The sequence below is a fragment of the Chelmon rostratus genome, chromosome 18 (assembly GCF_017976325.1).
Source record: "Chelmon rostratus isolate fCheRos1 chromosome 18, fCheRos1.pri, whole genome shotgun sequence".
Lineage (NCBI taxonomy): Eukaryota > Metazoa > Chordata > Actinopteri > Chaetodontiformes > Chaetodontidae > Chelmon > Chelmon rostratus.
In genome coordinates, this window is record NC_055675.1 from 6,426,451 (window position 1) to 6,451,972 (window position 25,522).

The 25,522-nt window shown below is 42.1% G+C and overlaps 2 protein-coding genes across 2 annotated transcripts in view; one reads left to right on the forward strand and one right to left on the reverse strand.

The window, feature by feature from the left end:
* Window positions 1–608: 608 nt before the first annotated feature.
* On the reverse strand, window positions 609–20,324 carry tshr (thyroid stimulating hormone receptor). The gene is made up of 10 exons (XM_041958106.1): window positions 20,090–20,324; window positions 13,575–13,646; window positions 12,454–12,528; window positions 9,792–9,866; window positions 9,007–9,081; window positions 8,260–8,337; window positions 7,571–7,639; window positions 5,925–6,002; window positions 3,351–3,539; window positions 609–2,853 (listed from the first exon to the last, which is right to left on the reverse strand). The coding sequence occupies exons 1-10, from the start codon at window positions 20,257–20,259 to the stop codon at window positions 1,404–1,406; spliced, it is 2,331 nt and encodes a 776-aa protein (XP_041814040.1). The 5' UTR covers window positions 20,260–20,324; the 3' UTR covers window positions 609–1,403.
* Window positions 20,325–21,143: 819 nt separating this feature from the next.
* The window catches only part of LOC121622096 (centrosomal protein of 128 kDa-like), a 38,902-nt gene continuing 34,523 nt past the window's right edge, over window positions 21,144–25,522 (forward strand). Inside the window, exons 1-7 of the mRNA XM_041958933.1 lie at window positions 21,144–21,829; window positions 22,213–22,299; window positions 22,576–22,708; window positions 22,944–23,062; window positions 23,413–23,504; window positions 24,568–24,640; window positions 25,180–25,293. Of these exons, the coding sequence (XP_041814867.1) occupies window positions 21,656–21,829; window positions 22,213–22,299; window positions 22,576–22,708; window positions 22,944–23,062; window positions 23,413–23,504; window positions 24,568–24,640; window positions 25,180–25,293 (792 nt within the window). The 5' untranslated portion in view covers window positions 21,144–21,655. The remainder of the gene's footprint in view (window positions 21,830–22,212; window positions 22,300–22,575; window positions 22,709–22,943; window positions 23,063–23,412; window positions 23,505–24,567; window positions 24,641–25,179; window positions 25,294–25,522) is intronic.

The following is a 25,522-nucleotide window of genomic DNA, read 5'->3' on the forward strand; positions in this document are numbered from 1 at the left end:
AAATTAAAAAAAGGTCTGAAATGATCCCTCTTTCTTGGAAAGTCCCCCCATTCATCTGTATAGTTCCTTGAACAAATGTCACCCAGCAGATGAAATGCTAACCAGATGTTAAGCTGCCATTGGCAGAGGGTGTCCTTTAACTCATAATGGCTCAATATCGCACAAGTTACAGTGCTGCAGCTCACCCGTGTCTCAGCTGTATTTGCTTTAAGCTCTCCCTGTGAAGGCAAAGCTATCTCTGCTGATTGTATAAGTCACTTGTTTCCGTAAGAGGATGGAAAAATATCACGATCATGCTAGAAAAACAACCATGACATTCCAAAGGAGAGACAAGGCTTTAACAGTATACATTTGCGATTATCATACCTGTCTGTAATTTGTAGAAAATTGCTAATACTCAAAATATGCCTTGTGTTTACTTTTGTAATTGGATCACATGCTCTTGGGACATGAGAACATACCTCCGCAAACGTTTTTGTCGGATCAACGTGAAAAAACTGAATGCAACAATATTTATGTTCTGTGTTAAAAAACTGACAATAGCATAAAGACCAAAAGTACACAAAGATTTTATGAATCTAAGAAAGTGATACATCAGTTTGGTGCAGGTATAAGCCATATAAGTGGACATTTTCAGAGTTCACTTGCACTGTAAAAACACCCTTTCCAGCATCACAGTCAAGTACAATAGATGTCCATATTTACTTTTCAGTCTCAGGTAAAAACAACAACAATAAGCAAAAAATCTCAGACAACGTGTGTTGTTGTCATCTCTAAATCACCAAAACCTACCGTGTCGTTACATAATATAGAGAGGTACTGATAAGACAACAAGAAATGCAGTTTTTTATAATTTCAAAAACTCGATAAAGTTTTCATTGTGAACGGCACTGAACCAGCAGGCGGTCCTTGAGCACAATAACCAAGTATAAATAGGGGTCCTCAGAAATGTCTTATCACAGGAAAATAAAATACTTAACAGAAAATCTGTTATAGTTCCTTGTGTATCAATGACAGACTGCAGAGAGATAATTTGAAATTATCTCAATATACAGTATAATAAAGATACTGAAAAAACAGATTTTATTCATATATACATGCATGGTTGAGTTTTTATCTTTACTCTTTAACATTCTCTGCTCTATTCTGGCCAGTCCCTCCATATACAACAGTGTATTAGTGGAATGATGTCTGGCTCATATTTCAGTGTCACTTGATATTTTTCAACAACTCATCACAATTGAAACTGTGAAAACAGCTGAACTTGGCCTGAAAATTGAAGCAGCTACAGAATACTGGAGCTTTCTGTTAAGTATCCAAACAGATATGTCCACAAACACTTCAAGGCCTCTCTTCTCCCACCTGAACCTGTCTTGTTTTACGACCTCGAGCTGATCTTTGGCTCACGTGTTCAGGCTCTGGCTCTCTTCAGGGCTTGTCTGCTGGCAGACTGCATGGTGGTAGGTATGTCTAGAGCACTTCTTCATGTGGATGGGCACCTCTTCCTGGCTTCCACCCTTCCTCAACTTATCCTTGTCTTTACGGACCTGCGATGTCGCACTGCTGCCTTTTGACGAGACCGTCTGACCTCTGAACAGTTGTGCACGCTGCTGACAAAGGCCCACCTTACTGAGGAGGATGAATACATCCCCCCTGAAGGCCTTAGTGAAGATGGCGTAGAGGAATGGGTTGGCACAGGAATTGAGTGGGTAAAAGAGCACCAATAAAATCTTGGAGTTTGAGACGGTGATGAGCGGCCGGTCCAGCATGGCTGACATGGCGTAGAAAGAGATCGGCGCCATACATAAGAAGTCAGTAAAGATGAGGACAGCCATGCGTTTGGCGATGTTGGTATCCTTGGATCCAGAACGATAGTGAGGGTTGTGCACTGCACAGTAGATCTTGAAGTAGCAAGCACAGATTACAAGAAAGGCTAGGATGTTGAGGACCAGAACTGACAAGATGTAGACCTGAGCCACTGTGGACTGGGTGTCCATTGGGAGACAGATACTGACCTTCTGGTAACTGCTCACCCCAACCAGTGGGAGCAGGGCCAGGAGGAGGCAAAAGATCCAGCCACCTAACATCACAGCTGCTGCATGGTGCAGATGCAGCTTACGATCCAGCCGCATAGCAAAGGTGATAGCATACCACCTCTCCAGAGTGATCACCGTCAAGGTGTACACAGACAGCTCACTTGCAAAGACTGTAAAAAACCCTGCAAGTCCACAGCCAGGGCCTGTCTGCCAGTCTATGGCGTGGTTGAAGTACTCGGCTCGTGTGTGGAGGTCTACAGAGGCGATAAGCAACAGATAAATGCCCATACAGAGATCTGCGAAGGCCAGGTGACACATGAGGAAACGGGAGACTGAGAGCTTGTAGTGGCTGGTGAGCAGCACCAGGAGCACCACCACGTTTCCCAAAACAGCCAGCAGACTCACAAACCACACAGACACTCGCAAGAAGCCAAAACCCATTATGTCCTCACAAGGATTGAACTCATCAGGCACTGGTGCACACGCGACCTCCTCTCCCTCCTCACACACCACATAATCGGAAAGACTGTCAAAGTCTTGGCCGGTGTCCTCCTGAGGGTTCTTGAGGGTTTCTCCAAAACCCACATCCTCATCTGGCTGGCCCCCAAAGTAGGCGTGGTAGTGGAGGCTGCCATGGAAGTCACCTCTCCTCCAGTCTTGCTGGGACTCTCTGTGGCCTCCGTCGTTTGGCTCCCTGTCTGGGATTGTTTCCTCCACACTGTCCCCTTGGAGGGAAGGCATGCGGAGGGGCCCCACAGAGCGCTTGTGATGCTGGTCATAGAAAGCAGTCAGGTTACAGATGATGTATTCCAAAAATCTGAAAAACATATACGCAAACATTACACATAAGATTGAGTTCATAACACTGTAGTCCTAAATAAGAAAAAAAAACAAAAAAACATCTGGCTTCAATTCACACAAGCACTAAGTGTCAAATCAAATCTAATAATTTATATGTCCAGTTCAAGAAAAGTTATTCCTGTTTTGAGAGTCATTATTAGTCTGGCTCAACCTACTTCCTATAATAACAGCAATGACTGACACTAATTATGGAAGCACTGTAAAAAGTTATAGGTAAACACGTCAGTGAGTTGATTCAGACAATGCCAAAATCCACACCATACAAGTGCGGCGGCCTCACTCACTGTGGTGGATCATCTAAATAAATGAAAAACACAGACTACAATAGCATTCTATTGGATGGTGTTTGTCTTTTATACACTATGGACGCATTTCTTGTGATGCCTCCACATGACACCTGACTCTCATAAGTACTTTGGACAGATTGAAAATGAAGAATTGACGAAAGCCTACCCTCGTTTCTTTTTGAGGTTTTTGAAGCCGCAGCAGTGGCTGGGGTAGGTGAGGTTGGCAACAGTGAGGTGCTTGAAGGTTTTGATGGGCGGCAGTTTCTTGAGGGCCCATGCATTGCGCGCCTTCAGCTCCCGGAGAGAATCCATACCTGTGGTCGGGAGGGAGGTGATCCCTGTTAGGGACACGTCTCTTTAAGACAGAAAGGGGATTAAAGAATTTAACAGGATACATTAGATGCATTGACACAGATTTTCACTTTTGGCTTTAATAATGATAGAGTAGTGATATGAAGTAAAGTGAAGGGTTACATTCAATGCATGGCGCTTTGTGACTTTAGCACGTCGTTACTCCATGACCCAGTCACATAGTCTTCCATAAGCAATCTTTTTACCTGCACGTTGCATCCTTAGAGGTATTTTTATGGTTTCACAGATGTATGCTTTCTGCCAGGAAAGATAAACTATTTGCCCAGGTCAAAACCAACATTCAAATCCAAGTATTTCCACAGACTTCACCGCTCTGCTCCTCTTCCCTGCTGGAACATACAGTACGTTAAGACCGCTGAACAGGCCGTGGCAGTGGTCGGTGTAGTCTTTGGAAATACTGGATTTAAATGTTGGTTTCGCCCCTGGCAAAAATTTTATCTTTCCAGGCAGACAGCAGACATCTGTGGAATCATGAGAATACCTTAAAATGTTTTGACTTTTCCTTTTTTTTTGGAGCGAACTTCATGTGACCAAATCATGGAATGTATGGAGCCTGGATAACATACAAGAATGCACCTGCTGGATGCTCATAAATAATACTGAGTACCATACTATCATCTCACTACCTGAAAGAACCACCCATTACCTTTCCACAGTGGAACAAATGTACTACCTGTGCAAACCTACAGAGGAGCTAGCCATGATGAGACCAGAGAGCCCATAGATGGATTAAACAACACCCTTCATCTGGTTCCTAGAGTGAGCTCCTCACTCTTTCATCATCTTTAAACAATTACATGCGGTATTTCTTGCGCTCAGCCGTCATGCCAAAGCCAGCTCAACCTCATCAGGATGAAGACATGCAGGGGATTGACAATCTCACCAACATCCTGTGTGATCCCATTATCAGGACATTCTGCTGTTCAGCACCGGACACTCCCCCTTTCCAGGGGCCAAGTTGAGGCCAAGTTCTAGTTTGCTTTCTTTAGTTTCCTAACCCATTAAACCTCTAAGTTATTGTATTTGCTGGTTAATTTGATTAAATAAAAGACAAGCCAAACAATTTCATACTTGCTAAGAGCTCAATTGTCCTTTTTAAGTCCCATTTTCTCTCCTCACTTCTCTGTCCTTTGCTCTTTTTTTCCTCTCATGGGGCACATTGCGTAAGGCTGTGAAAAAAAAAGGCAGCACAGACTCTATGAGTGTCAGTCTGATTTTGTCATTCCCAGATGTTTAGCTCATGACCTCATGGAGGTGACCTCACTCAGGACATGCTCCTCAATGGAACAGAGGAAGAAGACCTACACACGAACTCCATTTACCTAACCAGACACTTAATGGCTAGATCTGAGCCATAACAGCAACTAGATAGCCGTGGTAGAGGGTTTTGGCATAATAAACCTTTAAAAACGAGGCTCGGGTCAGGACCACAGTATCAAAGAAACGTCACGCTTGCACACAATGCGTTTCAGATTTCCCGGTCAAGGACACAGCTGTGGAGGAATGATTTTTACTCTTTGATGATATGCTGTCCCATTTCACAGACATGTCTCATCTAGTCTGCACTTCATGAAAAAGGAAACTGTTGAAATGTAGTTTGACATGTTGTGAATAATGACATTTTTAAACTAGGCCTGCTATTTATTAATATATATGCCTTCATATTTGCTATATGTAAATTTGAAAAATATCATTGAAACTGTGATACGTTTCTTTCTTGCTGAGAGTTAGATGAGAAGATCAATACCACTCTCATGACTGTCTGTCTAGTAAATATGAATTTACAGTGAGCGGCCAGTTAAATCAGCTTGCAAGCATACCTAGACCTCACTAATTAACACATTGTATCTCATTTGTCCAATTTGTACAAAAGCAACTGTAGCCACAAGTGTAAATTACAGCATATAGTGTCACAGGAGCACAAGCAGAGAAGAGATGTATTGTCAGCAAACTGATGCGGTAATGTCAGTTGTGCAACAATATCTATTTTAGGTTTGCAAACTGGTCATAGCAGACCATGTAAGGCTGTAGCACTATAACCCCTGAGTGTAATGAATGTAATTTTGCTTATGAGTTCAACATTTAATTTGAAATAGAAAGTGTGTAACAAACACCGCATTTTTACCAAGATCCAATTTATCAACTAAATTCATTTATTCAATTTATTCAGACAGTAGATCAGGCAATAGAAAAATGAAATCTGCAAAGAAATATCACCAAACTGAGTTTAAAACACTGTGGCTCCCTCTTGGAGATGATTAGGTTCGAGATTGAAAGGTTAGGTTAGTACCGCGTGTGGTTAGAACTGTGTGTAATGACGAACAGAGTTATAAGAGTGGCTCAAATTTTGAAGCCTTCGGGTACTTACAGAAGCATGGGACCTCTGATGGTGCCCCCAAAAGCCCTTTCATCCATTTTGGTGAGGTACTTATTCCTGTGAAGGTCGCTGGAGAGGAAAGCACAAATTTAAGTTTATTAAGAGAAAAGTAATCCTTCACATTTCAATCAGACTGACAGAGGCGAGGCATGGCATAATATTTTCCTGAGCCTCATCACTGCACATTTCTCTGTTTATTTTCTCACATTTCAGAGGTGAAACATGACAGAAAAAGGTCTCACTCACGTTGTTGATTCAAATTAGACAGTATAAGATTTGATGCCATATTCTTTAAACACACTGCACCCTCACTACACATCTCCCCGAATCCCTTAAATCTAATAAGGATAATAGACCTGTGAGGGGTGTGTTTGTCTTGGTCAGGCTGCGCTGGGATCAGTTCTCCCCTCAGAGCAGATCAGTCGCCAACACAAACACACATGTGAGAAGACTCACTAGTCACCGACCGATGGCTTAATTAGGCTCTTATAAGGACCGGGGATGTGTGTAGGTGTTGTAAAAGAGGAGAGGGAGCTTAAATTAATATCATTAATACCTCATATCCTGAATATGCAGGATTCTGGACCAGGGGGTGGCAAGAAGGAAGAAAACATGTTGCAACAAAAGAGGAAAAGGAAGCAGCACTTATCCGTTCTCTCACCTTTTAGTCAACTGAGGCTATTGAATATACAAGTGTGAAATAGGTTTTTTCAAGTCTGAGACAGACAGGGTCAGTGTCACTGAGTGTACGGGAGAGGGGGACTCTTACTGCAGACTTCCCGATGCCCTCTTTTGGAAACATATTTTCCCATGAGAACTCGATCTTACTAATCAAAAGCTGGGCTTTGGCCCTTTTTCAGTACATATGAGAAGGCCTGCAGCGACCAAACTGTGATCCCACTGTTTTTTCTGGTGTAATTTTGGGTAAGGAATTACATATGCCAGATGTCAGAAATGACTTAATCCAGGCAAAATACTGAGCAACCTAATTTTTTGAGAACCTCTGAATCGACTGATGTTGGTGTCCTAGTGAAAGATTAAAAAAAAAAAAAAAAAAACCCCTCAAATGTCTGAAAACAGAGAAAGCTTATCAAGTGAATAATAAATAACTCTTGAACATAATACACAGGGAACAACACTGTAACCCTGCTCTGATTATTCAGTGTAATATTATCATGTGTCTGAAAATCGATGAACAAAATTACTGAAGGAATATTTGGACATTTTGGGAAACGTGCTTATTCAGTGTCTTGCTGAGAGTAAGATGAGACGATACTACTTTCATCTCTGCATGATAAATGAATAAATATGATAAATAAGTTACAGCCTGCAGCCAGTTAGCTTAGCTTGACGTTAGCATAAAGGCTAGAAATTGTTGAAATAGTTTGGCTAGCTTTTTGCAAGGATTACTGTAGGTGGATTTTGTATGCTTTGGACAGAGCCAGGCAAGCTGTTTCTAAGCTGCTGGCTGTAGCTTCATATACTGTTCAGACATTAGAGTGGCAACAGTATTCTCATCTAACTCTCTGCAACAAAACAAATGAGAATATTTCCCAAAATGTCCAACTATTCCTGCAACAGTTTTCAAATGAGCTAAACAAGGTTTTTAAGGGGTTCGCATAACATAAAAGACCTACACTTGATCCAGCTTGGTCCCATTGAAGGCATGATGGTGGATTTCTCTGAAGCCGTTTCCATACAGCATCCTGGAAAGAAAGACGTTTATACTGTAACACGAGAAAATAGCACCCGGTGGAATTTGTTTCTTTTGGTTTAATAACCAATCTATGGAATGAAAATATTCTCCATTTGTGGATGCTTCATCCACAGTGACAGAGATAAGTGGGAGCTACTTACTTCACATTGTCTGATGAGGTCTGGCTGTGCAATTTTGCGTTTTTTAGCCCAGCAGTTTTTGTAACGTGCTGTTTTGAGGATTAAAGTTGCAATCCCTCTTCCCTTGCTCCCAGACCGAACTACATAAATGTGATAGCCTGTTGTGTAGGAGTGTCTGTGTGCTTGTTTTTTTGCTATCTTAGTGAGTTTCAACTGAGTTCACAGTGAGGACATGTTTTCATAGTGAGGTCATTTTGGCCAATCCCCACTTCTTCTAGTGGCTATTTTAGGGTTTGGATTGGATTTTGGGTTAAAGGACAACAGCAGTGTTGTAGCACTGACCATGTGTTTACTAAATCAAGTCCACATTTCCCTGATGCATTTTGTATAAAAGTGTATGATTTACTCTGTTTTGTACATTTACGTACAGTATAGGTACGTGTGTGTCTGCACGTGTGCATGCGTGTGGTTGCTCTTGCAGATCTCTTACACTGTCAGCACCTCGCTGGTGATGCCACAGAATGAGTTGGCTGAGATCTCAGTGATGTAGGGGTGATCAACAATTTCACTGCAACGGAAAAGACACTGATTTGAGGAGAGTGGAATAGCGAGGAATGTAGCTGATGAATGTATTTTCAAGTATTATGGCTCAGTAGGAAAATTAAATTAGATAGAGTTGAGAGGGTGATGACACCCAGATGTGAACACGTGTGTGTAGATGTAGCTCATTTCATGCAGATGGTTACACGTGGAAAGACAGATGCTTATTGACGCAAAAACAAAGACGCACACACAAGCACGTGCACACAACCTGGTTATGTAACATTTTGTATGTCAATAACAGTATCGAATTTATGAAGGGAAGCGTGGTCTTGTTAGTGGTAGCATTTCTCAAAACGGAGACCACTTTTCCTGTAATCCCTACAACAATGTGCCCCTTTTTCAGTCTTTTTTCCTTCTGACACTGCAAAAAAAATATGAAAAGCTCTCTTTGCCATGGAAGAATGCATCCATCTTTCTGTTCCTTAAACAGTAAAAAATATAGTGCATAAGAAAGCTGAAAAGGCTTATCGTCTTGCTGACAGTATTGTTGGTTTATGATTCAATTCGGAGTAATGGCTCCGAATTAACGTGCCGATGAATTGCTGACATTAAAATGCTACAAGGAGCGGTTTTAGCGAGCATAAATATTGATTAGTGGGCTTAGCGTAAAAGTTGTAAAGTTATAGCAACTTACAGTATGAAGTTCATGTCATTAGAGTGGATGTTGCCCAAGTTAGGGAAGAAGGTAAGGCCGGTATTGAAAATTCCCCTGAACGGCAAGAGTATAGAAACAGTCAGGACAAACAGTAGATACACAGACTAAACAAGCTCCTTTAAAGATGGTATGAAACATGGTATATGATTTTCTTATTATTAACCCTCTCTGGGATTATATCAGTGTCAAGCAAAAGTACAGTGACCATTTCTATTACAAAACATTCCTAAAGATCTTAATTTATTAGGAGAAATTATTTAATAATAACTAGCCCAATTCACTTAGTGGCAATTAATTAAATAATTAATTATTTGTGACACCAAATAGTCTGATTGTCTGGGAACTAACCAGGCATTCTTAAAGAACTTTTAACCAATCACGAGATCAGGCTAAAGTACAAGGTTCTGACCTGCAACAGGGAAACAACAACCTATAATTTTCTAGCCAAGAGTTAAGAATTTGAGGTTGACATATATCATTCTCAGGCCAAATACATAGAATTTCTTCTGAAACGTTCAGTGTGCAGTCACTTGTCTGACCTCGACCTGCACCACTGCATTAAATTCAGAGGAAGCATGACTTTGTCTTGTCCAAACTGTTACACACTGCTATGAATAGATCACAATGTCTAAATTATTGCCAGACTAGCGTTTTAAATATACACCGCTCATTTTTTGGGTTACCGTAATGTTGTCAGTATGTGGAATTCAATGACAAAACCAGTCTGAGTTTCAAAAAAAGAGCATGCGGTGAAGAATACTCACAGGTATTTGAGGTTTGGGAGATTTTTGAAAGCTTCTGGGTCAATGTAGTTCAGACTTTTTGCATTTCGTATCTCTCTGAAAGAACAGACAAGCCAAAAACGCACTTGCACATAAAAATTAACGAATTGAAAGCACAGGTAATGGGCAGAACTGTGTGTGGTGGCCACTGTGAAATTGTTTGCACACACATTCAGGAACACACGCTGTCTTAGAACTTGCTGACAGAACAGGACAAGGTGTGTGTCGGTGAGCAAGAGAGGGGAAACTCGGTGCAGACAGCCAGGGCCGGAAGTAGAGTCCAATTAGTGCTTCATTAGTGTGTTTACTCTGGTCCGCCCTGGGCTGGACTAAACGCCTCTCTCTGCTGTCTGAAGCCATGCGGTGCTCTGGAACGTGTGTGCTGGCCCTTCTTCACACACCTGGCAAACCACACTCAGCCCGGCAGACAGACGTGCTCAGGTCAATAGAAGTCTCTGAGCGGGAGAGGTTCGTCTTCCCTGTGATTCAGCATGGACAAGGAATCACAGGTGTTGCTGACCTTGTCGTCTGTGCAGTTAAATGCTGCGTTTCATTATGCTGTTACTGCCCACGTGTGCAGGAGGGAAAAAAACGAGCATGAGCATGTGTGTGCTAGTGTATGTAAATGGTCATTTGATTTGATTTTCAGGTGTATTAGTGTTGATGGAGATTATTTCTGATACAGTGCTAAAACGCTCTAAACGGAGATCCTTTTTGTTTTAAAATGAAATCATATTGGCGTGAACGTGGCCTGAGCTCTCTGAACCAAACAGGTGAGGTGAGAAGTTTGAATCTTTGTCCCAACTGTTTGACCTCCAGAGGGTCAGTCGACGAGGGCTGTTGAGAAATTGATTTCCTTTTACTTGGATTTTCTGTTGATTAAGTTTGTGTTTCTGTGGGTGGTCTTTTCTTTGGCTGGTCATGTTAACTAAGCAATCTGAAAAGGTCTGCGCTCTTGGATCCAGGCTTGCTGAAAAGTCGAATCAGGTTCATGACGCCAAAGTAAACAGTACCATCATCAAGTAGGAAAATGGCCTTGCCATTGTTCAGCTGAATGTGTTTGCTGTGCAATAATCTCTCTCATTTTAGCTGTTTTTCTCCTTGGTCAATGGGCAGGCAGCACACAGTGTGTTTGTCAGAGGGCGTTTTAGCTGAAAACAGCTGCAGCTGGAAAATTAGGGCTATGAGAACAGTGAGATTGCATCAAATAGTTATGCTGTGGGCCGTAACACCAAAACAACCGGCTTAAAGGCGCTACGAAGTTCCATCAAGCTGAAGGAAACTGCGGAGTTGGCGAGTAATGCATCACTACAAGCGACTCCTTTCATATTTACATATATTAGTTAGACCCACAGTTAATATGATAATAATGATTATTGCAGCTTTAACTGTTAACTTCAACTTTCCTTTGTGCCACACATTAGTGAGAATGCAGAAGCTTTAATAAGTGTGTGTATGTACAGGTTAATCATTATTGCACAGTGCCAAAATATTTAGAAAACTTTTTTGCTTCCCAGTAAAAAGCGAAGAATTCTTAAAGCTGCTGGTTTATCTTGATGGTAGCACGTTGGGAAGTTCCCCCAGCCCCCTCTGAGTTCTCAGCTCCGACTGCAGTCCTGGATCCACAGCTGCTGTCGGCCTCAAGCAGCCAACAGGAAGCAGAGCATTAATTTGTGTCTGACCCTGAAGGAAACCTGAGAGAGATGCCATTATCTGATGTATGGCACTACACCACACCAATCAGTGGCAAATAGGCCCCGGAGATCCAAAATACACCACCAGAACACAAACACAACCCTCAGCTGGCGGTTTGAATTATCCTTTCTGTCTGTAGTGTGATGTCTGGAATTCAGCAGCTAACAAGGCTAAAGACTAGACTATGGGAAGGATAATCAAGATAAAAATTATCTGCGAATGATACGCAGACGTGCATCAAATCGTGCCAAATTAATATGTGGAGCTGCTAATTACAGTTACTGCCTCAACCGGCAACACACTCCCGCATTTTATACAGTAACTGAAGAGTGGAAACAAATGACGTATACACAAAATGCTGTGCTACAAGATGCTGTAACTTGGAACAAATCATTCACATAGGCAGGAAAGTCTCGCAGTAATATATGAAGTGCTAGGAGGTGTTCTGCTGGAAAGTGTGTGGTCCACCCAGACACTCGGCCATAAATCTCTATCCCATAATTGAGAATAGAGTGCACCTTGCTAGACTTTTTCCCCTGAGCCGCTTCAACGAGAGCTGGAGCATGAAGAAGAGGACGGCAGCCAAATACTGGCTGTTGTTCGGCCTCTCTGCTCTAACATGCTTATTCTCGCCGCCTGTTCAGAGCAGGCTCAGTAATAATGCTCCAGATTTCATCAAATTGAATTGTTTCTCACCTAATTTGCATGTAGTAATCCCACAACAGGGTGTTCTTTTTCAATTTCTTTAGTTGCCAGTGAGGCAAACTGCTTTATACCACTCTGATGAGGAGCAGTAAGTAGAAATACGCGTCTAATGTGTTTTTTCCATGCTTCCAATTGCTGCTGGCGAGGTTCAGAATTAAGCATTTTTTTCCCCTCCAGAGACCAAAGGAACAGCTTAATCAATACAGATCAATAAAGAGCACGTCCTTTTCCTTCAGTTACTCACATGTGGGTGATTTTCCTCAGGCTGTAGAACGAGTGCCTCTCCAGCCTCTGCAGTGTCATGTCCACCGATATATAGCTAAAAGAAACACACAATGCTTAAACTAAATCTAACATACAAATTGGCTGTTTAATATCAAAATAATGTTGTTTTTGTTCAATGAAGTAGTGTGCCCACATGCAAGTGAAACATAAGACTGTTTTCATACATGAGCTTGAGTGTGTGGCTCTAAAAATGATCCCAAAGGCTGCAGCTCTTTCCTGAATTTATCAACCCACCTTGCCTGAAGCCTCTAAAGTCACGGGCAATTTTACAGGTATGCACCTCACATATACATTACCCAGTCATCAGTCACTCTGCTCCCATTTGTTATTACTTGGTAACAAGTATGCTCTTCAAATAAACCATGAACTTGAGCTTAACTCATAAATGACTTACTTTCAAGAAAAAAAAACAAAAAAAACACACACACACACAATTGTTACTGAGCACCTAATAAAACACGCGTCCGTGTTGACAACCTAAAAAAAAAAAGTGTATATGGAAATCTGACGTTTTGTTGGTTTTCTATCACACAGTGTATCATTTTATCTGGATGGACAAAAAAGAGTCAGTGGAAACACTGTGAGCACTCGTGGCGGGTGGAGGCTTACAGAAAACCAGCTCCTTCTCCCTTCGTGCATGACTTGGACACAGACGTCAGACCCAGCGGCTGGGGATCAAGGCTCAAATGTATATTTTACCTCTACACGGAGATTTCACCTCTACTGGGAGCCTAAAATCACCACACACCCAAAGAGCTGTGCTGAAATACCTAGCCCATGTCCAAGCCCCGCTGCGGTTGAAGGACCAACATTCCTATTGAAGGAATGCATTAGCGCTTCCAGCTGTGATTAGGAGCCAGCAGTGATACTAAACAGAGAGCATATCATCTGCTTGGGTGGGAGACAAAAAGGAAAGGGGCGGGCAGCTTGGAGCTGGGATAAGTTCCCACTTTTAAGCAAAGCAGTTGAAAGACAACAGGTGGATGATGGCGGCTGTGAAGGGCTTGTGTCGGAAAAGCAGCTAACGAAGAGCGCACAAGCCTTGAATGAAATAATCCCGCGGAGGAAACTGCCACTCACATCCTTGAGATGTTGACCATACTGGAGAAGGCGTCTGCTGGCACGGACGACAGGCGGGTCTCAAAAAGCCATCTGGTTGGAAAACAAGGACGGACGTTTTAGTTGTCACAAACACATTTTACTCTGAATATCTTCAGTGAGTTTTTGGCATCACCAGCAAGGTGAAACACGCCTATTGGCTTTCTTGCAGTTCGATGAGGGGACAGATGCCACTCTCACATCTGGACAATAAATATGTAACTGGAGCCAGCAGCAGGTTATCTTAAAATTTGCCTCCCAGCACCTCAATTATTAGCACACCAAATCCTTTATCTGTAAAGAAAAGTGTGATAATGACATATTATGGTTTTATGGAGGGTACGGTGCCAGATGATTTCCTGGTCTGGAGTGCTGGTTGCCTGGCAATTGCTCTTGGCCAAGAAATAGTCTGCCACATACTGTAACCCCTCGTAAAATGACATATTGTTGTTTTTACACTTTTTGTACAAACTAAACAAATGAGCTATAATGTGTTAGATGGTGACTTAGAGGTGCTGGTAGATGCTGGATTGGGTTATCACTGGACAGAGCCAGACTTGCTTTTTCCTCCTGGTTCAAGCCTCTACACTAAGCTGACCATCTCCTGGCTGTAGCCTCATATTTAACTTACCTGTATAAGAGTGGTATCAATCCTCTGATCTAACCCTCAGCAAGGAAGTCAAACTTCCCAAAGTGTCAAACAATTTCATGAACGGACGAGACTAAAATCTGGCAGGTGGAAATTTTCAGTGCAATAAGATGGCCAGAGCATTGTAAAAACGCTTAAGATTGTCTTTGTAATGAAAGTGATTCTCTTATCAAAAAAGTTAAAATAAAAAGTTAAATTCACATGGAATATTTGTCTTTACAGTTGTCCAATAATTCTAGACAAGAAGAGAGAAGGAGGCAGCGTGCAGGTGAGAGAGGAGAAAAAGGGAATGAGAGATAAAGGCCCAACAATGATAAATTTTAGAGTCAGATGAAAGGTTTCTTTGAAGCAAATGGTGAAACAGACCCCCCTCTTCTAGGAACACTGGAAAAACCAAAGACTTGGATCCGACTGAACCTGAGCTGGAAGCCAAATCAAACAACGTCTGGGACTGTTTAGGACAATGTTTCAGGTTAAGACCTAAGTGTACAAAACGCAGGCTAAAGTGGACCTCCACATTGTTCGGGATAAATTAGTGCCCAATGTTACACTGTAAAACCAAGGGTTAACTCATGAAAACGAAAATGTTTAGAATCTGATGTATACCCACAAATCAACCCTTTCAGCTGACTGCACGTTTCTGAGTAAAAGAAAGAGAAGTTGTTCAAATTGGAACAATTCAAAGAGAGAAATGAGCAGTTTGACATTTTGGGAAATAAGCTAAACAAAAGTACATTATGGGCACTTCTACCTCTTCTTAAATCGTGAAAATGTGTTATTTCTTTCCCGTGATCTTGCTGCAGATTTAGTTGTGGTGGAATTGGGAATCACAACATAATAATAGATGAAAGAGATTAAGATGGTAGCCACATGTGTCGATGTCATGTTGTATTCTGCGGCCCTCCCGCGGTAGGATGCACATTCGGTGTTTGTTCCACCGCATCCTGCCTCAACTGGCAACAGCGTGCGCATCCATTTGGAAGCAGGTATAAAAAGCGGCCGAGCCAAAGCCACCATCACCGTGCACCTTTGGTTCATCAGTTGAACAATAGACTAATTCAGTGGCTGAGATCTGGCCCATGAGTCTGGATCACGCTCTCGTGGGGGGGTTAGTTCGTCAGTAGGCACGGGAGCACGGCGCCCCGCACGCGCTTTGACAAACTCAAACAAACAGAGGGACGCAGAGCAGACCCGTCCACCAAACACCCCTGTCAGGGCGGCGGTGGTTCGCCGCTGCGCTCAAACACAAATAACCAGCATGCATTTTCTCTCAGGAGCGCGGGGAGAAGACCAATGAGCCCCTCTCAGAGGCTCGAGGAGAAAAGCACTCCCTCCGATTTGTCATTTTGGATACCAACCCGAGAAAACAAACATGCCGGGAATTGAGTTTGAAGTGGGGAGAAGCCACATAATTCTGAATATTGTCAGCGGTGGATTGGCAGCATAGCCGTGTTTTCTATGGCTCTGTCACATTCTGATGCGTAATGGGCTGTGGTGGCTGGTAGAAAGGGTCACTTACATATTCTGCTGCACATTTCAACCTGCCCTGTCTGCAGTGTGACTCACTGTAAACTCCTATCATGTAGAAATATACCGTCTCTATAAAACATGGCTTCTCAGTTAGAATACCTGGATAAGGAGTTACTATTTAATTTTTCTGTTCTGATCTTATGTCCTGTGATTGTGCAAAGAAAAAAAAGTGGTTGGGTCCGGTGATGGTGCAAATGGATTTATCTTCTAATTAAAAATTAATTTCTTTCTAGGTTTTATGAAAGATTACATGACTATTTGTTTTCTCGTAAATATGTGAGATAATTATTGCAGAATATGAAGCCACAGTAACTATTTCCATTACACGACCCATCGGTCCAGATTAATAGCTGGGGAATGGTCAGTATTTCCAGTAATCTCAGCTATAGCTTGTGATGTTCAATGTCCCACTTCTTTACAATTAATCCCAGCGCTCATCTGTTACCATTCAGGGAACAGCGTTAGAATTTCACTCATTAGATGAGAGGTGGAAGAGTAACGAATACGATGAGTTATCACATGTTTAAACGCTAGTCCAAAAATCCTGATGTTTTTGAGGGAGTGGAACTGCCGTGTTTTTCCCCCCTTTCCCTTGAAGTCTTTTTTTCCCTCTTAATTATTCTCAAATGGAACTCTTTGGGTGTTTGAGAAATGTGCTGTAAAAGGTAAATATTGTATTTGAATGCATCGTCCAGACACAGTCGGGAGTCACGCTACGCAGGCTTTTAAGCATGTCTGTGCTTTCCTTTCCACCTCTCTGACTCCCAGTGACACATGGAGTAACCTCCACACACACACACACACAGGCACGCACGCACACGCACACACAAAGGACTCCAAACTCTAAGTATCCACATATGCACACTCACACACAAACATGCGCAGACGTCTGCTTTGCATTCACATTCTGGTCTGTGAATAGAACTTCACACGTTTTCCTCCACAAAAGAATTTTTAATCAAACTCTTATGTTAATAGCAGAATTAGTGCAGAAAGTTGCAAAGAATTGGCCTAGAATGGGGTCATTTCAAAATGATGGTATTATAAAGAAGGCTTTTGAAAGCAATTTGAGAGCCCAGATGTCCACAAATGAAAAGAAGCAAGCTTTAAAAGATGTAACTCAGAAAGCAGGATAAAATTCCAAGTCCAGGCCACTGCAGAAATCTCATTGATTTTTTTCATCGGCCCAATTCATGGAAATCTGTGACGAGAAATCTCGTGCTGACAGACAGACAAACTAACAGTTGAGAGCTCGAGCTCCTGGCAGAGGTAACAATAAAGACAAAGGGCCAATGGCACAAATGAGCTGACAGCCAGGCCCTGCCAGAGTCAGCAGGCCGGAGTACTGACTGGGGCAGCAGGGTCATTCATTTCTCAGTGTGAGTACAACAACATCAAACTTCCTCACGCCTCATCTGCTGGAACATCCCGCTCAATACACAGTCTATTTCGGGCTTATTTGGCAGATATTTTTATCAGGAGGGGTGACAGTCCGGTGCTTGGTGGCATGCTTTCATGTCTCTCTATCCTCCTGAGGGCTTTAGGTAAACTTTGGGCAGGCATGTGAGGAAATCGTAGGGGACATCGGGGCACGTGGACATGTGAATTGGGGCAGCGATCGGGAGATAATTATATGTGATGGGTGCTGTTGGAGGCGATGCAAAGTGGTGTTTGGGATGGAGGGATGTTCCAATAAACTGTAAGAAAGGAATGACGATTATCATAACATGGCGCAGAACCTCCTCCTTAGCCTAAATTATCACCAGTGAGCTCTACATCAGTGCTTTAGAGGAATTTTGTGTAAGAGTAACACATGCCAAAATCATCACTACCTGCATGATAAGTCTCTCCTATATGCTTAAATTCTACTTCATTGGAGGTGTGCATCCTACAAGTCTATCCATCTTAATAACAAGAGGCTGTACTTAGCATCAGCATTAACATAAGCATGCTAAAATACTCATGATGACAATGTTAATGTACTAAATATTAGCATTTATAATGTTCACCATGAACGCCATATTAGTTTAGCATGTTAGCATCGGAACATTTGCTAACCAGCACTAAACTCTAAGTACAGCTGAGGCTGGTGGGACTATAATAATACATTTTGATTTGATGATGGCGCTAGATGGCTCATTACAATTCATCCTGAGGGCGACATGATTATCTGGACCATCACTACTGTGGGTAGGATTCAGCCTCCGGGGAGCGTGGGCACCTGTACCAAATTTCATGACAATCAATCCAATGTTTAGAGAGAGACATTTCACCAAAAATGTCAACCCCTATTTTCAAATTTTGCAGAAAGTGCTGACGAGAATGTCTTTTGTTAAACCAAAATACTGGACGAATGGACATGGAATGGCAATCCATCCAATATTTATTGAGACATTTCAGTCTGGACCAAAGTAGCGGACTGACCATCCAACAGACAGACCGACATTGCCATCCCTTGAGCGGCGCTGCAACCACGGCTATAAATGTCACGAGTAAAAGTTTGATGGATCAATTTGTGGATGGATCAACATGTCACTGACCTCGTTTTTGGAAAAGGTGTAGGATTGTTTCTCATTGTACGATAGCATCTGTAGTCAACCGAGACATTGCATTACTTAGTGATGACCCGCCAGTCTCAGCGCTCCCTCTGCACAATGCAATGCAACACGCTGTGCACCTCCTCTGTGACGATACTCATTGTTAATACTTAAAATAGTGCTACAGGAAAACAGTGTTTTAAATTATTATTTCCACAAAAACGTTGCCAAAAGTTTAGTTTATATCATGCAAAGGTGCCGTCTGATTTCCCATTCAAGAATGCTGATTTCAATGGAAATACCCTCTCTAACTCTTCCACCTCTATGTTTCCACACATGCCACGGAGTCCCTCTGAAAGGCATGTGTTTCCATCACTCAAGGCCATGGCAAACTGGTTGCTCTCTATTGCATAATTTTCACCCTGTACTTAAGCAACTTCGGAAGTGTAAAAACCCTGTTACATTTTTCAGAGGTGACCCTGACATCATGTCGGATGCCAGGATTCCTGACAGATTCTTCGGGATCTCAGATAACAAGACGATAGACTGCTCACAGATCAGTTCGGTTTAATTTTCTTGAATTCATCATGTGTGTAGTACACGAGTGAAAGGAGATGTAAAGCCAGGGGCTCTCGCAAATTTTGATGGGGATTTTTCCCAATTATCTGACATTCTATAGACTGAGCAATTATTACAAAAAACAATGGACAGAAAATCAATCATAGAACAGAATCATTAGCTGCAGCACTAGCTGGCAGTAAGATTAGCACACTATTATATCTTGGAAAGGGAAGTGGGCGTACTGTGATTCCACTTCACCACACATACTGTATACACTCTGATTGCTGGTGAATAACACGAACCCATTGGCCGAATAATTGTGAGTCAATGTTGGCTTGGCTGTTAATTAACTGAAGCTGAATGAATAAATGTCAGCAGGTATGTTTGTGCGTTTTCTCATAAAGAGTCCTGAACTGCAGGGATAGTGAGATGTAGTGAGCGCTAGGTTTTAATCAAACACTGACGAGCAGCCACCTTTGTTTTCCAAAATGTCTCTTGTCTACAGTGCATGTCTGCAGTGTGGACTCTCATATTCACAAACCCTACAGCTTTATGTGAAACCCTCTGAAGTGGACGTCTGTGTTCTGGGTTTCTTCTTTTTCTCCCTGTCACTGTCTCTCTCTCCTCATATGTCCTCAGGTCTTAAATACAGTAAATCTACAAGACTTATGGACCAGGTATTGTGGTTTGTATTTGTAATGACAGTCAAAAAGGTGAATGAAAAACCACAAAGCACAACAAAACCCAAAAAACGTCTGTACATTTTAGAAATTTAGGTTGTCTTTTTCACCTGTTCAGTCACATGTAAGGGCCTTACTGTGTAATATTGCTAGCATGATGGATTAATAGTTCAGGTTGTAGTAAAATATGGTGCAAATGAATAAATCATTACAGTCATTAAAACATACTTTTACAATTCTATCAATAATTCATGAGTTCAGTGTTCCTATAATGTTTTTCAAGATTGGCTTCATTTCACCTCAAATCAAGACTACAAGTCACACTGACATCTGGAACATAGACGTAAATAATACCTCAAAGTGGAATAACTACTTAACATCACAGACAGCCTCAGAGTCCCTGTGGGAACACTTTGAAGGAATATTCATGGTATTATAATGATTTTTCCTCGGGGTTAAGAGCACTTTACATTCAAAATGCATGGGGGAAGAAAAAGAAGCAGAATCGCTTTTACAGACGCGTTTTGTACGCCTACTTACAGTGTCTCCGTGCTTGCTGGAAACCTGGGGAGAATATCAATGTCAAAGCAGGAGATTGTGTGAGTCCTCCACTCGGAGCACTCGCAGGCAGCGGGGCAGGAGTCAGCCTCCGACGCGGTGCTGACGGGGAGGGTGACGAGCGTCAACAGCGCGCATGTTATCACCAGCATGATGGAGCGCTGCAGAGTATCCCCACACTGACTTCTCCTTCTCCACCTGACAGTCCTCTTGAGGTCCACGACAACAAAATATGTATATGAGTTGGAATAAGGCGGTCTAGTCTGTGCTGTTGGTTTTTGGTGCTGGAGTCCTCAGGTGGAGGCGGTGGAGCTGCTGCACTGCACAGGGCCCCAGGAGTTTCTGTGAGGCTGTGAAGGTGGGGATGCTGTAGGACGGACAGCTGCGGCTCTTTGGTGGGGTTGGAGGTGGTCTTCAAGTTGAGGGGAGGGTGGACTCTTGTGTTTGACTCGAGAATAGTTTGGGTTTCGTTTTTCCCCTTTAGCCCCTGCATTTTGTTGTATTCTGATCTATACACTATACTGTCAAAGCCAATATATATATATATATATATATATATATATATATATATATATATATATATATATATATACACACACACAAGTATTTTATACCCAGTATATAATTCTTATTCTATTCTAGAATATATATCTATTCTCTTATTCATTATTCTAGTCATTAAAATATGTTCTCGGCAATACACTATAGCTGGTTAACATAAACTTTGCATTTCAGTATGTATTTTTATGTCTATTCTATGACAAAAACTTTTCCATTTTTCTTTTTTTTTATTAACTGTTTTTTCTTTACTTGTGCGATTTTCGTTTCTTTCCTTTTACATTCTTGCTGTAGAGCGGCAGCACTGGCGCAAACGCATACATTTGGACAATGTAGTTCACAAATGCTAAGTTCCCACGCTCCTCCACTGCGAGCAGCATACATTTCCCGGCGTCCTTTGGTGCCGCTGGGGTCGGTTGTTTTCCTGCTCAGACGCGGTTAGTTCAAGTTGCCATAGCACGGTGTAGTTGAGGGTTGTTCCTCCGTTAGCTATCACTCACAAAGCGAAAAACCAACGGCTCTTGTGTTACATGTACTGCGGCAGCGTGTATTTCCTCTGTTCCCGCTGGACAGATGCAGTGTTTTGTAGTTTTTACGATGTTGTCACAAGGCTGAATGAGTAGGCTAACGTTGGGTTAGCTAGCTAACGTCCACTGTGATTGCCACTTGTTGCTAGCCTGAAGGAGCATCATCCACAACAATGCCGGGCACAGCGATTGATTGGGAAGAGGACAGTTTGAACTGTAGCGTTTTTCTGGTCAGATAGCTCGCTGTCTCCACGGGTTGTTAAGGCAACGATGGCAAAGCTAGCTATGACAATAATATCGAGTGTAAAGAAAGTTCAAAATCAGACCAGTTTGTGCGTTAATCTGATTAACGTTACCAGTTAGCGTTTTCCGCAGACGGAGGTAGTGCTGGTCACTAATCGTCAGATTTGCCGAGTCAGCCGTTTTCCGTCGCCTTCGCCGTAGACCTGTCCTGTCCCAAACTATGGATACATCCAGTGAGTCGGATTCATACGACAGGACGCGGGTGCACAGGCCTCGGGGGCGTGAAACCCACCGCAGAGCTGGCCAGGACAGGGGCAGAGCCACTGGGAGTGGAGGTGATGGTCGAACAGCAGACATCTCGGAGAAGATCAGCACACTGGCGAGCACCTTACAGGTACTCTGCTCTGATTCAGGAGACAGGGGCATCTGCTCAGATTTCATCCAGCTGCAAGTACAGGTGTATGTGTGTTGTAGTCCTACCAAACCCCTAACACCTGTGACCTACCACATACCATAATAGATCAATGGATGGAAAGATAGAATGCTTCATTCAGTCTCTGAGGGAAATAGCAATGTTACATCAGCAATTCATATATTTCAAAACACACATAAATTACACTAGGGAGATCTGAGGTAGTAAGTAAACTTAGAGTAGCTATATATTAGCTTCCCAATAAACTTATTATACATTTTGGATTTATATGTTTGTTTATAGCTTGCATTGGTTTTTAAATTTACGTTAATATTTATTAACCAAGAGCTTCTTTTCTCCTTCAGGACACCAGTAGGAATTTGACCAAAGTAGACCAGATGCTGGGCCATTACAGGGACCACACAGATGATCAGGCTGAAGCCATGGCACTGGTCAGACACCTCTTTTAAATTAATTAGGATTTAATTCTACTATTTTCACACTTTAAAGATGCAGATGATTTAACATTATGCCATTCTTTAATCAATTCTTATTCTTTTAAACTTTGGAACTTTCTCCAGAACCTTTAGGGGTGTTTTGTCTTATGTATTTTTTCGGGATCCCTGTTTTCACTGTTCTTTACTGGTTCGGTTTTTGCTTTTAAATGCCATTAATCAGTTATCTGTTTTGTCAGTTTGTCGTTTGTGTCTGCTCTTTTTCTGCACCAGCTCAGGGAGAACCTGGAAGAGTCAATCAGTCAGCTACAGACACAGAGGCTGGGCAGATCCAATGGCGCTCGAAGTGCTTCAGCCTCAGCCTCCACGCTGCACACTAGTGACCTGGAGGCTTGCTCGGGTTCAGGTATGGAGAAATACAAATGATTTTGCTGTCAGCTGTCTTCTCATTGTAGTTCTGGATAATTAAGACAGAAATAGTATGTCAAAATGTCAGCAAACACACAAAGACCATCCTAAAAATCATTTGCACCTTGACAGAGTTTGTGCTGTTAGTGTTTGGTTAAATAATTTTGAGGTGAGCAGCCAGCAGAAGCTCTGGTTCCTGCTTTAACACTTCATATATGAATCTGTTATTTCAGATGGCCAGCGATTCTACCCTACTTCTCCACTGAGAAACTACACAGGCACTCCAGGGAGGAGAAGGAGGTCTCAGTCTGCCAGTGTTCGCTTCAAGGATGCCAACCTGACAGGAGAGGATGTAAGAAGTGGAGACACACCAACTACCAATCAGTGCCACTTGTTACTGGAATGTAGTTTCAGAGAATTTCCACAAGAGGGCACACTGAATCAGTAACATTGATATGAAATTTGTTGCGCTAATCTTGAAGGGGCTGGATAAGATTTCATTCAAATCCGCTATTGTTCATGTTAGTGATTTCCCTTTATTGAGGCCTATAGCATGTTCAGGATTCCCCTTTTATTTATGCTTTCAGCAGTAGTTGCAAAAAATGTACATCCCTACAAAGGCAGCAATAGCCAACTTTTTGCTTTGCTTTGCTTGTATATGATGTTTTATATTCTGTATCTGTCTGTGGCTGTCCCATATAGATTCACAGTATGCACCAATCCTTGAGGGATCTGTGCTGTGACCAGCAGAGACTGTCTGATGACCTGGATAGAGAAATCCTCAGGAGAAATAGGTACCACAGGGGAGGGGCAAAGTCTGAATATCAAAACAGTAACTTCATGGGTTTTTTGTGTTTACACATGGCACACTGGCTTGTACACAACTGAACTTGTCAGTCATTGTCATTTATTGTGAGAAATTGTGATTTTTAGAGCTGAATTGAGCCTCCAAATGGTGTTTACCAGCTTTAGTAACTAATAGCATGAAGAGTCTCCCTAGACATAGAAAATATGTAATATACAATTATTTCTGCCAATTTCCCACTGCCACAATGAAAAGCTAGTAAACTGATAGAGACCGGTGACCACTGATGGATATACGTGTGAAAAAATGTTTAATCTCATATGTTGGAATGAACTAATTAGAGTGAGACAGACTCTCTTAGACTGTTTTTTTTTTTTTTAGATTTATTTTGTCTTTAAACGGTACTCACCACTTAAAGTTTTTTTTTCAAATGAAATGCTAAATGGCCTCCCAAGTCATGTCACTGCATATCCTTAAATTGAATTTAGAAGCATTATTATTATTATTAGCACCTGTTTGGATAAGGCTTTAGGAATTTAGCATGCACTAATTTCGTAATCCTCACAAAGTGCAATGGGACTCTTCTTCTCTTCTTCAGGTGCTGCTCTCAGATGTTCTGCATTATTTTTGACAGTAGCTAAGGCCTGCAGCATATTGATCTTTTCTTTTTCATAACCACTGTACATAAAAAGGCTTTGCTCGCGCTTTGAAAACAAGTGCATGTGTTTTCAGGTCTTTGAAATCTCCTTGATGAGAAAGTGAAACTTGACCAGAGAATCAGCACCAGAAAGTCAAAAGGCAGCAGATCCTTCTCTCAACATGCATTAGAATTTGACATTTTCAAGTTATTAAAAAATCTCTCCTCCTTGGTGCTGCTGACCAGACCAAATTGATCCACCACCATATTTCAACATCTGAAGCTGCATAATTATTTTATGTGGTGTCCCATTATGCATTCACATTAAGATCAATGGTGTCCTGAAATAACGTTTTTCTGGCTGAGAACTCTTGCTGTGTAAATATAGAGTAATATTTGTCTTTTTTTCCTATAGGTCTGATATTGACACCAGGCGCGCAATGGAGAGCCTCATAGGGCACATGACAACGTCCCAGAGACAGTCCTCAGTGAGTTGTAGCTGTGTATTTCACCACCAGTACTTCAAGTATGCTTTCTAACTCTGAGGACTTTAGAGGAAATGTGGATGCATTCTGAATTTAATCACATCTCAGTTATTGCTGAATCCTTAAAAAGAAATATGCAAATATTTATGTTTCCTGAGTAGAAAAGGATAAATGCTGTCCTCTTTTACAAATGTCACTTCAGTAAAGTCTAACTTTAGCAAATGTTTCAGTGTAATTTCCAGACACATGTCTCCTCACTGCACCTTCACTACTCTTGACAAATATGCGGCTCCAAATGACATCCAACATGTTTAATATTTTTTATCTTGTCATGTCTGCGGATGTGACAAGATAAAGGTGATGCTTCCTGATTAGACAGGGAGTTCTTGCATCATGAATGTACCACTTCCAGTCAGTTATAGAAGATATTTTTGTCACCCACCCTTTTAATTTCCTGGCGTCTCATTTATCATATCTTGCTGCCATTCCGGCACCGGTGGTGTTTGCGTGACCTGAGGCGTCCTCCGTCTCACTGTCTGCAGGTGTCGTCTCGTGTGGAGCGGCGTCTGCAGGAGCTGGAGAAAGAGATGCAGACTGAGCAAAGTAGCGTGGGGAGGCCCGATCAGCGGGCGGCCATGCCCGACGAGCCCCAGGAGGTGACACTCACTCCCCATCACTCATCTGTTGTGATCCCTCCATGCTACACCTTCGTGTTCGCTCACATTCAGAGAGCATGCTAAGAAATAATCTACAGACGACATGAAGGCCCAAAAATTCAATGGAGGGACGTGGACAGGGCAAGATGGAGCATAACAATACTTGACTTATTTAATTCTTTCACTTATTTGAGACAACACACTTTGATCCACATCAATATGATTTAAA